This window comes from Centroberyx gerrardi, chromosome 15 (assembly GCF_048128805.1).
Source record: "Centroberyx gerrardi isolate f3 chromosome 15, fCenGer3.hap1.cur.20231027, whole genome shotgun sequence".
In the NCBI taxonomy this organism is placed as follows: Eukaryota; Metazoa; Chordata; class Actinopteri; order Beryciformes; family Berycidae; genus Centroberyx; species Centroberyx gerrardi.
The window spans coordinates 17,299,655-17,314,291 of record NC_136011.1 but is presented as its reverse complement, the minus strand read 5'-3'; the positions used below and the strand labels follow the sequence as shown (position 1 = coordinate 17,314,291).

General features: G+C 43.1%; 1 protein-coding gene across 1 annotated transcript; it reads left to right on the top strand.

Annotated features, from left to right (window-relative positions):
- The first annotated feature begins 659 nt into the window (after positions 1–659).
- On the top strand, positions 660–2,663 carry LOC139929207 (dickkopf-related protein 1-like). The gene is made up of 4 exons (XM_071922041.2): positions 660–1,013; positions 1,145–1,289; positions 1,529–1,663; positions 1,808–2,663. Exons 1-4 carry the CDS (start codon positions 798–800, stop codon positions 2,071–2,073), a joined length of 762 nt encoding a protein of 253 aa, XP_071778142.2. The 5' UTR covers positions 660–797; the 3' UTR covers positions 2,074–2,663.
- The last annotated feature ends 11,974 nt before the right edge of the window (positions 2,664–14,637 follow it).

Genomic DNA, 14,637 nt, shown 5'->3' with positions numbered 1-14,637 from the left:
TGACATAATTGCCACCATGACAAGGTATTTAGTCTCATATTCAGTCTTAACATCTTTTTATTTGAAAATGAAACAAAATAAATAATAGTTCTACCAGTGGGGTGAGATAATTCCACTTGTTTACAATGCAGTGTAACTTGTTTCAGGGGTTTTCTAAAAACAGATGTCAATATCTTGACAGAAACAAGGCAGATAACTATATTACCTATAAAGAAAATGACACTTGTTTCAAGAAAATTCTTAAAACAAGTCATTGGAAACAAGTGGAATTATCTCACCCTGTTGGCAGATTTATTTTCATTTGTTTTAAGAAAATAAGATTTTAAGACTCAGTACTGGATAAAAAAAAAAAAAAAAAAGATGTTAAGACTCAGCTCTAGATTAATAACTTGTGAAGATGGATATTTGTGCAGTGTATGTCGCCAAGAATGCAAGTGATGGGTAGCCAGTCAGACTTTGCTGGTCATTATTATTATACACAAACATTGTGAAACACAGTGTTGTGCAGGGAGAATAGATGGCCATTTCCGTACAGTGGGGCTCTCTTTGAAATTCCACCCCTCCGCCTTTGTTGTGCACAACGAGGGGCGGGAAGACAAACAGGTCCACATGTATAAAGAGATCATCCCGGGGCTGTGCGTCAGGAGACCTCCAAGCATCGCGCGGAAACTTCTCTCTGGAGCTTTGGATTCAGGATTCAACACCGATCTGGACTTTGTCACTTAGTCTTTCGCTTTCCCAAAAGAAAAGGGATTTTATTTAGTCTTGACTTTGCAGCAGAATCTAAGGGAAGAATCATGCAAATACCGTCGGCGCGTCGCTTCATGGCTGTGTATCTCACGCTGTTTGGATACTTTAGGGATGTTTACGCTGGGACAGTTTTGATGAACTCCAATGCCATCAAAAACTTGCCCGGTGGTGGGGGTGCCAAAACCGCCGACACGGTCAGTCCGAGTCCTCGCACCTCACCATCCGGTAGCATGGGACACAAATTACCCGTGGACACCTTGCAGGTAATTAACCCTCCCCGTGCGTAATATCAAGTCTGTGCGCCGCGAGAAAAGCTGACATACACTTAAGGTTTTATATAGTAATATTGTTACCTCAATGACACCCTGCTTTTGTTTTTTTAATCGTATCATAGCAGTCAAGTGTTTGTACGGATGATGAAGAGTGCGGAGCTGATGAATTCTGCAACGACGCCCGAGGTGCCTGCCTGCCCTGCCGTAAGAACAGGAAGCGGTGCGCACGCGACTCTATGTGCTGTTCAGGAAGTCGCTGCAGCAACGGTGAGCAGGAGCATCCCATACTAAACAAATAAAGAAATACTGGAATTTACACTTATTAAGTATTCTTTGATATATTGATAGCTTTGAAAAGACTGTCTCATAGTGACACTGACAATAAGGCTGTGTTCTTATTGATAACCTTTAGGTATATTTTGGGCAAGAGGTGGAAGATTGAATGTTTAATGTGGCAAATACAGATAGTCTAAATGCAGCACTAATCTGTCCTTTGTCCCTTCCAGGTGTCTGCCAGGCAAATGATATAGAAGGCATAGATGCAGTCACCGTCAGTGGCTGGCACAGACACAACAACACCATGGAGCATCATGCCAAGAGGCCTCCTGTTGCCCACGGCCATCAGCCCCACTCTGTGAAAGGTGAGTGCGTTGTGCTTTTGAGAATGTGATGTGATCTTACATCTGCGACAGAATAGCCTCCATTGATCGTCATAAGTTCAAATAACATAAGAACTTCTCTGGGATCTTCTTGTAACGCATCGTCAATCTGTCTTCTCTCTCCAGGTCAGGAGGGGGATACCTGCCTGCGGTCCGCAGACTGCTCCGAGGGTTTGTGCTGCGCCCGACACTTTTGGTCCCGCATCTGTAAGCCGGTGCTGACCGAGGGCCAGGTGTGCACGCGCCACCGCAGGAAAGGCGCCCACGGCTTGGAGCTGTTCCAGCGCTGCGACTGCGGCGACGGCCTGGCCTGCCGACCCGAGAAAGGAGAGCGAGACCACAGTGTCAGCAGGACTGCAGGCCGGAACCTACACACCTGTCAGAGACGCTGACACACACACACTCAAACACTTACACACACACAGCCACGAAAACCTACAAATCAGTCACAGACACTGACAAACACATTCAGTCTTGCATATACCAGAGATGCTGACACACACATATACATCCAACACCTAGAACATTCTTTCCTGCCAAAGTCGCTGACACAAACACAGCACCCGGAAGGATAGACATGATTCCTGGGAAAAGCGATACACCCAGAGGGACGCAGCAGTGTAGGATGGACTGATCCAATTCCCCATCAACAGATGAGGAGTCGGAAGTTAGGAAGTGACATTTCATAGGTCTTGGAAAGATCGATTCATGTCATCGAAAATGGCAGAGCTGTTTTGTTTCTCTTTTTATGGAACTTAAAGCCTCAGTTATTGCAGTAAATTACTGTATTGTAAATAGTATCCTGGAGGTGGCACTTAATTGAAATATTGGATTCTGTCAACACCAGTATTATAAAGACATGGTGCTGCATGGTTCATAGTATTGTAAATGTGTACACAATATATAGGCTATTATGTAAAATACTATATTTTTAAGTTACATGTAAATAAAATGCCAATATATTTGTTTTATTAAACATCACTCTGATAACCTTAATATATCTTTCTGCCCTCTCTTTTTTGGCTTTTTGGATGTTTTTGTTCAAACACTTGGCTATGTTAGTTACAAAAAAAACCCAAATGTCTCTATAGGAAAGATGGTTCAGTGAGGTTTCGCTGAAGATGTGCAGAATATAAAGTCTTTGCAGTCGTTAAGGGCTGAACTATTTAGTTCAAATATTCACTGAGAAGGAGTCAGGGGTGGGAAATGTTTCTGGCATTCCAAAGTAACAACCATCCCCTTCTGGAAAGCAAGAGTTATTTGAACATTCACTTGGTGGTATTTAACTCCTGGCCCAGTCTTCGCAAATCAGTGGTTGAGGCTGGGTGGATGGTTTAAATGTTTGGCCCAGATATCCTTCTCATACTTATTATGCGCAATTGCTGAGATATGTGCATACTTACAACAAACATACAAGTTTTATTGAATCATTACTGGAGCCTCAAAACACCATATCCTGCTTAAGCCTGTGGCAGCACTGGATGGTCCATCAAGGCCATGTCATCAGGGGAACATTAAAGACGGGACAGGATGCTGCCATATCAAATGATAACTGCAAAGAGGTAATAACAAAGTATGTGTGTCCTGGCGAGTGTTTGCCACCTAACCCTTTGGTGTTCCTGGCTAGTTTCTAATTATATCTTCCCTGCCTTCATGTGAAGCAGAGCAGATAGATAGCTATCCAAGCTAAAGCCTCTAATTACTTCATCTTACTCAATCTACACAAGGACTCATGAAATGAGGTGTACCACAGGACTTTGAGTTTTTGTGATGCAATGCAAAAAAGATCTTCCTTCTCAATCTCTCCAATTGCACAGCACACCACATTTCCTGCCTGTTGTGCAATAGATGTGCTCTAATATGTAGGCTATGAATCCACCCAAATGCACCTTGGTGCCTGTAATTAGACCCGTTTAGATTAGAAGATGGTGAGAAAATTACTGTACTTTCTGCTTGATTCTCATGTCACATCAAAAGCAGCACAACAGACTCTTGATATCTGACCAAGCAAGGTAACCTCCTCATCTGTTTATATTCATATAGACATATTTTGATATATTTTGAAGTTTCCCTGCGCTTCTTCCGCATGGGAGAAAGGCGAGGTTTACTTTGACTGTCATGAAGATAGATGCATTGTCAAACAGGCAGACAGACAGAGAGACATACTCCATTTATCCAATTTAGTATTGTCCATTCCCCAGTGTAATTAAGAGTAATGGCAGCATTGTCAGCGTTACAATATACTGTGCGGCCTAAGCCAAGTCATGTTTGCGGGGGTCCTGGAATCTGTGTGTGTGTGAGCCTGTCATCATTACACCAACCACAAACTAACACAGGCCACAGGCATGTGCCCTGACTCGAGGAAGGCCAGGGTGTGTGTGTGTGTCACACATGCAACTGCATTTAGTGGACTCAAGCGAAACAACAGCAACAACAACAACAGCAGCACAACACACACACACACACGGGCATAGAGACACGTCTACACAAATCCACTCACTCACACACAGCCAATGCACACATACAAACACATATACACAAGTCCACACATGTACACACACACATTCACACACCCTTAAACCGGTGAATCTTAGGATTTGGGGTGTGAGAGGTTTACAATAACAGAGCAGTCACCAACGCAATGGCATCCTAACCAACAACATTTGGTGTTGTCATACCAAAAGAGTGAATCAGCATTTCCACTGACATGCATTTTCATGCTACTGTACTGTGGCTTTCAAATGGGGCGAGCAATATTAAATGGAAGCTGGAAACTGGAAACATTCAACTACAGCATTCATTGTTTATCTTATCACATCAAACACGAATGCTATGATTCATCAGAATACTAATTATCGCTTCTAATGCTCACATTATCACTGATGAGCCTGTCGCTTTTCATTCCAGCATGCATATGACAGTGTGTTTTATCTGCATATCCTCCAGCTTGGATAAACAAACAAGCCTGCTGAAAATCTAGCTATATCAATATTCAGCAAGTGAAGTGCATTATGATAACACTTAATAGGCAATAAAACCCCAAACTCGTTTGTTTTCAGAGCGGCATTCAAATCCGCTATCTCACTTCAAGATCTGAGAGCTACAATAAAGCTTTTCTCTGCTTGAGTACCTGGTGTATCTGCCATTGTTATTCTAACAGGGCTGCCAAACACCCTTGACAGACGGCTCTAAGTAAACAAACTCATGAGTGAACCATCAGAGATAAAAGGGTAGAGAAATGAGGCAGTGTACACAGAGGTAATGCATGTTATTTTGTCACATGAAAGCGATTGCATACTTCTGGTATGAGGATTCAGATCAAAACCGAGCTCTTATGAAAACACAATTTCACAGGGAGGTGTCAAACTATTGGGTTCTGGCACCGTGCGCTTTATAGAAAAAAAGCACAATGCACACTATTCATCTTTGTGCAGCACTCACGATGACAATCTGCCTGATTGAGCAATAAGGGGAAATCTCCCTGTCCCTGGGAAATAATAATTAAACAAAGGACAACTCATTCAGCACAATGCTTTGAGTGTGTGAATGCAAGCAGAAAACAGGTTAGCTGCACTGATTTAACTTCTGGGTGATGTCAACAAAACAGTGGAAACAACGCTTTTCACAGAGTGAGGTGATGACGTACTGTACTTTGATTGGTGTCATGTTGCATTCTGCAGCGATGACAATTGTTCTCATTCACCTTTTCGTGGATTGTATTGCACTTTTCTCTCTCTTTCACACACACACACACACACACACACACACACACACACACACAAACTTCAGAATTGGTGAATCTGCTGCCATGTGCTGAACATTTACACACTATGCACAGATTTGAGTGCAATTTAAAATATCAGCATGGTGTTTCTGAAGTAGTTCCACTTCATCAGAGAGCTGTGTGCACGGCTCTCCATGTGGCAACCATGAGGCCCAGCCCATCTCTCACTGTTATCCCAGGGATGGTGCTATGACACTGGGTTCACTCTCCGGGGGGTGGGGAGCCCCAAGGATGGCTGGTTTGATCCCTCCTGGTGTTCCCTCCATCTGTGGCTGACACCTCCACTGTGGTCTCAGGTCCCACTCTGATGATGTCATACCATATTTAAGTTCCCTGTTACCACATGAAGGAAACTTGGCTGCTAAGGCATTAGCTGTAAGGGCCTACGGTGGATGGGGGATGTACAAGGCTAGTGTGTCGGGCTGAAAGTGAAACAAGTGGTCGTATCATATTGCATAAGATGCCCATTACAGTAACACAACATGAAAACCCGTGTAAAGAGATACCCAACCACAATACCCTGTGTTTCGCCACGCTCTATTGACTTCTGTACTCATGAACATATTTCTTTTCACTTTGCTGTCTGATTTCATGATGTCTGTAAGTCAAGTCAGCGGCTGCAGTCCTCGTTCCATTTCACTCTGTCCTCCACCTGCGTCCTTCAGGTGGATTCCCTCACTCTCTCCAATCGCCATGTGCCAGATATTCCAGAGCCTCCACAGCTGGGACCAATTCAGTGCACACAAACAATCTGCCCATTGTTTATACAAATAATATCCCAATATGCGATGTCTGCCCACTCTACCAGACAAACAGGGCGCGAACAGATGCACCGGGAGGGGGGCAGAAATACAGCTGGGGATAAAAATGCCTACTCTTCATTATGGTTGGTCCAGGACCTTGCTGCTGGCGGCCCGGGGCTGGGGCTAGGACCAGGGCCAGGGCCAGAGCTGGCTCGGCTCCTGCCTGCTATGTAAAGTCTGCCTCAGCCACAACCACATTGCGCAAAGCTGCTTCACACATATAATTTACTCATTATTCACAAAGTTTTCGAAGAAGTTAAAAAAAAATACTGCCGAGTGAGAGAGTTGGTGGAAAACTAACACTGACTGAGAGAAGAGTCACTATTCAGTAAAAATAAAGTTGCCCTGTTATATAATATTGAAAGGAGGCAGGCTTATGAAGTCACAGTCAATAAAAACAGCTGATTCAATAGAAGCAACCACCGAAACCTAATACTTTGCAAAAGACCTTATAGCACCGGGGAGAGACAGTTTAGCCAGTGCTTGGCAAATCTCAGGCATTGTTGGTGACCATGTCTAATCCAGTATGCTCACAGGAGACAGACTCTACTGCTCGGTATACGGGACAGGAAATAGGTGTCTCCGAGCCCTCTGTTTATTTCATAACAGGGTTTTTGAAATGAAAGTATGAAAATCCTCAACAGGAGATTGGTCTGTCTCCCTGGATCCCTCGACCCTCGGTCCTCTCTCATGGGACGTGGACAATATCTCTGTGCAGCTGGCCCGGCCGTAAGCAGAAGCATCAAAAGCCCCGAACCTTGTGTAAAGTCCTTGCCTTGCTCAATAGGGGAAGCATCCTATTAGACAAAGACACAGTAATGGCCCCAGCAGTTCCTCCATTGTCCCATTAAGAGTCATCAGGCCTTAATCAGGACTGCTTGACCCTCTGTCCCCTCCCCTGCCAAACACCCCTACCTCTTCCGCCACTCGCCACCTCCTTTCATGCTCCCCGCTGCCCTGCCCCCGGCCCCTTCTCTTCTCCCTCCTCGCCCCAACTCTTTAATGTCCCAGTTTGTTTTTCCCTTTTCAAAAAGACTGTCTTTAACCCAACAAAAGAAGAAGGCTGATGCACAATCTCATTTGTATAGGGACTTTGCAACGGTGGAGTCTGGGTAAGAGAATGAAAAGGGAGATGCTGGGGCTTTGATCTCCGCTGGGGGCAAATGGGTTGGATTGTCTTGCTCCTGCTGGCGGGGGCTAAGCTGGGGACAGTGTGAGTCACGGGGGGTCATATCAAAGGTGGTTATCTTCAGAGGGTCATCTCCCCAGCACATTAGTACGCTATCTAAATGTTGATTTGTTCGCACCAACATCTGAGGGGCCCTTGATGAGTTGACAAAAGGAAACACCCAATGAATGCAAATGAGCAAAGCGGTCAAGTTCGCTTCTCTCGACAGACGTGTGCAGACAAAAGTACAGCTCTTCTTCCCCTCTTCACGGTGAACTTTTACCACTAAACCTGTCTAAGTGGACCGAATGGCATGCGGACAAACGCTTGAGAAGTGTTGATGCAATTCCAAAATGTCCACAAATTACAGTCTGACGCAATTCTGCTTTGTTTACTTGAGTGCTGGCCAGTTTTACCATTCGCAGGACCAAATCTTAATATTGCAGCATTCTCATTGTCTGTGCTGCGGGTAAGGAAGTGATTGAGAATACCCTATAGCCACAGCATGCAGTCATGTTGAGGTTGCAGACTGTGTGTGTTCCTCCGTTGTGGGTGGGAAACGTCATATTACTGTCACTCTCACAGCTGACATAAAGAGATAGGTATAAATCACTCACACACACTCAGGCACCCACTGTCAGCCGCAGGACAAAGACAAAGAATCAAGTTTATAGTGCATGACATCCTTTCCTTATGCATTTAAGGGCGGTGGGAGACTTTTCCTAATTTAATAAACTGTGGACATTGAAGGAATTCACAAGTGCCCCTGTTGGTACTTACCACAAACTACAAATGGATCTGTTGGAGAGAACCACTATAGCATTTATCATCATCTTCAAGCCTCTGGTCTTACATTATAGAAATGAATAGGTGCCATATTTTTTGGATTGAAGGAAAGAGTGAGGGTCTGGGGAAAAGGGAAAGATTGGAAGATTTGAAAAACTATTTTTTTTTAAGAATCATTATAAAACCAGGACAAATCAAGATTGAATCATGATGTCTATGCCAGTGTATGTCAGTCTATCCCCATTAATACTGAAGACAAAGAATATATTTTCAGATGTATTATTTTCTCGGCTTCTAGGCTTGTTACAACAAATTCTCCGCAATAACCAAAAGAGGGAAAATTAAAATCCTTGCCTGATTTCACAGTTTGCCATTCTCTGTGTGCATACTCCAAATATGGAATTGCAAATAGACATCTCTGTTTTTTAGGGACTGTAAGACCAGGAGGGTTGGTCCAGGTCATGCCATATCATTGGAAACAGTTCCAGAGATGAACAAATTTCCCTGGCACTCAGAAGTTTTTCTGGTCTTTAAGCCTATAGTACCATGAAATCAAAGCCAAGCCTAAAACCTCTCTCAATCCTTGGTGTTATTTTTGAATCTCTACTGAAATTTGGGTTGACGTATTGATTAAAAATGCCCACTGCTTTGGTTATCTTGCGCATCAAATGTCCAACTCAGCACATTCCCCAGGGGCTTGCATGCAGCTCAGAAGCCTCAGTCTAACCCTTACTGTTGCTGAAATGTACATTTAAACCCTTCTCTTCTCTCATCCGTCAAACCGAGCTAGTTGTCTTTCAGACTACGCTCCCTGTCTTTAGCTGTTGGTAAATATTTGCTTGAGAGAGATTGCATTCCAAATTGGCACTCCGACTTCTCCTTTGCATAGTAGTTGTCGTGAGGGCATCCATTGTCTCATTTAAACTGACCACAAAGTGTATTTTGGTGATGTAGGCAAGGGTTGGCTTCTCTACAACTCTAATTAGCATTCCTTCCAGATAAAACAATGATCACTTGAATAAGACTCAGCTAAGCTTGCAGGAAGTGATCTAAAGAGCTGATAGGAACCCGTGATTAGCAAGCAACTGACTCCAGTCCCCATGCATAATGTTTTAATTCAACATTACCCCCCCCAACCTCCATTCTGTCCCATCACCAATCTTGTCTTAAGTTATCTTCAAACTACCGCTGTGTCCTGCGGCTAGAGGCCTTATCATTTATTGATTATGTCTCTTAGATTAAAGGACCAGCTTTCATTTCCACAAGAATGTGGCCCCACTCTTTGTGTCCATATGGAAGCATTTGCCAAACAGATGGACTATTTTCCCCTCTAGACAAGGTCCCATCGGTCAGAGAGGGATTCACAGGGACTTAGTAATGGTGCTGTTGATATCTAATTGATGTCTACTTTGAAGTCCATCAAAACTTTCTAGCTATCCATATTTGCCTGTTAATGTAATGAATGACATCAACGCAAAAATACCATGATAAAAACAACAGAAAAAATTAACAGCATGTGAAAAAAGTTATGACAGGGACACAATGAAGCAGAAAATCCTAAGATTAATCACATGCAGCATATTTACAGCGAGTCATCTTAATTCTTCTCGACAATTCAGGACTGTCAAAGGGCTGCATAATACTCCCCAAACCCCCTAAAGCCTCCCAGACTTAATTCCATGTGCTGAGAAGCCGAATTGCCTGAATGTGGGTTACACACAAATGACGGACATTTTGTCTTGGGGTAATTACTAATATGCCACTGTTGTTGCCCAGGCTGCCTGTCTCTGGCTTTTGGTTTAAATGTTGGGTTTACTCTCCCTGGGCTGTGTGGTTTGCAACAGCTTAATCACAAAGCCACAAGCATCTCAACCATTTTGATAGGAGCCAAACTGGGAAAGGCTTCATATGTAATGCTGTTTTTGCTAGTCCTACATATAGCAACCTTTTCTGCAGAGTCAGCAAGTGAAACAACAACAAAATTGAAATAGTTCATGTTGACAAATTGAAAATATGTGCAAATAAAATGAAAAAATATGTATATACTGTAGACAGTCATGGATTGTAAAAAGTTATGGATTGTAAACCTAATGGGCAAGGACTGAAGTTTACTTGTGCAGGAATGGAAAGAAATTGCTACCATCTATAGAATAAAAAAAAAAAACGCTCAATCATTTTTAATGTACCAGATACGAGTGAAAATCTCAAATATCGCGAACTTATTATTGTTGAGCATATCAACTATAAGCACTCTTGCATTTAAGTTGAATAATGACGATATTTGATATTTGATGATATGGCCCTATTAGGTTTCCATTGAACAATTTCCTCCTGTTCCTTCCTTGGAACAAAAAAAAAAAACAGGCCAGTTGACCATTTGGAGACAGTTTCCAGATCTGGTTTCACCAGAAGGCTGATTGGAATAGAAGAAGAGTTAGAAACCAACGCTGGGTTTAAAGATAAAAGAGAATAAAGCGATCAAATGTCTTTAAACGGACAGAAGAAAAAACAAATGCTTCTGTGAGATAACAGAGACCAGCAGTCTGTGGACAGACTGGCAGCATTACACTTATCAGCCAGAGACAGATTCTTGAGCATCCAAGTGTCTGATCACATACTGTATTTCCCAGCACACAGGTGTTTACAATCCCTTCCAAACAACCTTGTTTACAAAAACAACAGCATTACAGAAGAATTCCAAAAAAGTTACGGGCAGCCAGGCAATTAACGCCTGTGTACCACGTCGACTGCCTCAGTTCACTTCTAATGGTTTGAGGCTCAGTACCAAGCTTGCCTTTTATTGAGCATTCAACTTGCAAGACGTCCAAGTGTTGCCACAAGGGAGGCTTAGAAACATTGGCTCGCTGAAAACACAGAGCCTTTTTTGTTGTGCTCTGCATGTAATTTACAATCAAACTGATGCATTTAAAAACTTGCTACTGTTGACTCCCATGGTGCAATCACATAAACTTGCATTTTACTTTGTGCAGTTTTGGATGTTGTGCAGGAGCTGCGAGACATAAGAGTCAGCACTTTGCCAATTTTGACCCTCAGTGCTACAGTTTTCACACAGAGTGGAATAGCTGATTCATTTGAAAAAAACGAATTACTGCTCATTTATGATATAATTGCATTTTGAATATGGCTGCTACGCTCTAGGTCTATAATTGTTGCTGTGGCCGAATTCCAGAGATCTGTCACTCCAATTTCACATTTCTCCTGCTTACTCTGCCTTGTTTTTAAGCTTCTCCTCTCCACTCTTTTCACCCCATGCATTTCTCAGCTCAGTTCCTGTATTCCTCCCGAACCTCTTGTATCACTGTGCCTCTCATCTCGGCCTCTCTTTCTCTTCCCCCTTCCCCATCTCCTTCTCTCTGATCTGTCACATGCATTGCGTGGAAGCTAACCCCCTGCTCCTCAGAGATCTGTGAGTACATCTTGAGGAATGTGTGTCCTTCCTGACATTACAACGCTCTTTATCGACTAACAAGAGGAGTAGGAGGGGAAGGGGAGGAAGAGAGGAGGATGTTGAGATGTTAAGAATGGTTTGGGAGCTGGAAAAAAAGAGAGCTCTTTGTGGCCGCTTATCTGACAGGATATGAAGCAACTCAATGGCTTTGGCATTTGGCAAAATAGCTTCCTTCAATGGGCATTCACTATGACAGGCATCCCCTGACATGAGGCTACATATGTCTGAGCAGCCGCTCAAATGCAAAGAGAATTGAGAGAGAGAGAGAGAGAGAGAGAGAGAGAGAGAAAGGGAGAGAGAGATAGAGAGAGAGAGAGAGAAAGGGAGAGAGAGAGAGAGAGAGAGAGAGAGAGAGAGGGAGAGAGTTTCAGGAAGAGAAAAGACAGCCAGAGGGTGTTTTAGAAGTTCCGTATTTTGTTAATTGCCCACGATAAGATGCAGCAATTTGCCGGTAGTTGTGATGATTATCAATGGGAGCAATTTAACAGATGTTCCTGCACTGTTGGACCCTTTGAACACACGGCCTTTCCAGTGCTGTCGAAGGGTGAGCCCGGCAAATTCACCATTCTGGAGCTGTTCAGTGGGTCGAGGAACCAAATTTTACTGTAATAAAGCTAGGGGTAATCCAAGTCTTTCAGTGAGTTTTACTAATAGATTCTTTCATTTGAGTGCGCGATTCCTCCGTGTGTCCCAAGAGAGAGGAACATCAAACACCCCCACACACACACACACCCAGGAACCACAGTTTCCGAGTATTATTTTTTTGTTAATGGGATCTAAGGGGCATCTTTTTCCTGATGTGGTGTAATTGAAGCTGTTGTATTAAAGGGCTGTGTCTCTCTCCTGCTGCTGAGACACAAAGTAATGCAAACCCCATCCCGGTTATTAACGCAGGAAGTCCCCGTGGTGCACTGCGCTCTAATGAGAGAGGCCAATACTCATTTCAAGTTTTCATTTAGATGCTGCCCTTCTGACCCCTTGAAGCTTCTCTGGCGCACGCTACTGCTGAAGACTGAGTGGCTCAACGGCCCGCCTCCGTCCCTACGGGTAAGAAGCCACACGCTCTGTCCGAATGCCCTTGTCTAGCTTCCTCTTCCTTTGCTCACCTTCAGCTTTTTTTTTTTTACAAGAGTGCTAACGTAGGCTCGTTCTCTGCCTTGCTCCCAGATCAAGTGAATGAAAACGGGAAAACGAAAAGAGAGCAATAATGGGCGGATCATGTTGCAAGTTCCCTCAACCTATTTTCCATGCATGATTACTTTTCTTTTCTGGGTACCTTCTCTGGTATTTCTGCTTTATTGGACAGCGTACAGTTGAGAGTGACAGGAGATACAAAGTCGTTATCCAGATTTGAGCCGCCTGCCACCTGATAAGGAGGTTTACCTTTTGAACTCCATGAGAAAGACACACAGCAGACACGTTAGCTTTGGGATTAGCGATATCATCTCAATGAAACAAGTTTTTGCCGTCTCATTACGTGGTTGTAACATGATTTGTATCACAGGTAATCCTAGCGCTGTCATTTAGTGAGGCTTTAATTTGTTGTCCTGTCAAGCCACACACAACATTTTTCATTGATGGTATCTGTGGCTTATTGTAAGTGTGGGTCTTTTTTTGTAATCAACCTTGCACAAATATTTTCCATTCATTAAGAATTGACATTTTAATCTGCCAACATTTGCAGATAAATCTAATTGCCGCTGTCCACACCCCGCTCTCAGTACAATAGGCCTTCTTCTCGCAACACAACAGCTCCTTGTCTTTAAACAAATTAACACTAATGCATCTTAATAGGGTTGAAATTACAACCCCATGTTGCTGGAGGGCAATTTCTGACAGGGACTCTTCTTGTTTTTCTCGATCTCTCCAAACATCTGGAGTTCCCCATAAAGCGCTCTTATTGGTCCTCTCGCTCTATCTCAGTGTTCTTGACACCTGATTGGCTGTGCTTTATATACTTCCAGTGGAATGCCATCACTGTTGTGTATCCAAAGAAGAGATTAACTGTACAGCACTCAAAACAGTCCCGATTTTCTCACACAAGGACAAAAAGCAATCGCAGGTTGTATTGCCTCTGTACTTTGACACAGTGCTTTGAGCTTGACGGACGTATAATATCATTTATAGTCAAAATCAGGGTGGTCTTTCCCAGTGTTAACAGCTCACCCTGCTTTGTATCCCACTGATTCCAAAAGACCTGATTTTTCTCAGGCTGTTGAACATTCACTGAATGGTTTAATTGCAAGCAGACTCAAAGAGATGGATATTTGAATCATGCTGGGTAAAATATGGCTCCATCTGGACTTGATAAGTCCATAAATGAATGCCATCTGATGCTGATTTTACACTTTACACTTCAAACAATTACATTAATTCCAGGGCAACTACTATGCTTTGTCTGTGGAGTGAAATGTGGAGTTTTGTTGAGAATATTTCATAGCTCTAGTTGTATCACCCAGAAATTAACATGAGCCCGTGATGCACTAAGAGCAGAAAACATGAGTGAACACGAGACAAAGAAAATGTGAGAATCAGTCGGCATCATCACAGGAATGAATGGTCTCATCCTCAGAGACAAGGGATTGAAGTATTTCCAACTTGTAATACCTAATGAAGGCATTGAAAACAGCTTTTACCCAATGTTTGCAAAAACAAAAACATTTGCCCAAAGATCTACTGGAATCCTTACACCAACTCCAACCAGCCCAATAACTTTTACACTCCAATAGCTCTGATCACAAGAGTTGGTGAAATATGTGTCACAACAGGTTGCAGAGGAAGCATGAATCTATAATTATACAGATGGTATAATTATGAATCAAGCATGTATACAATTCATGGTATAATTATGAACTTCTGCAGCTATAAGCCACTAATGGGAACTGGGAGTGAGGAGTTATTCAACATGCAGACAGCTAATTACTGTGTAGGCCTGGTTAATTGGTT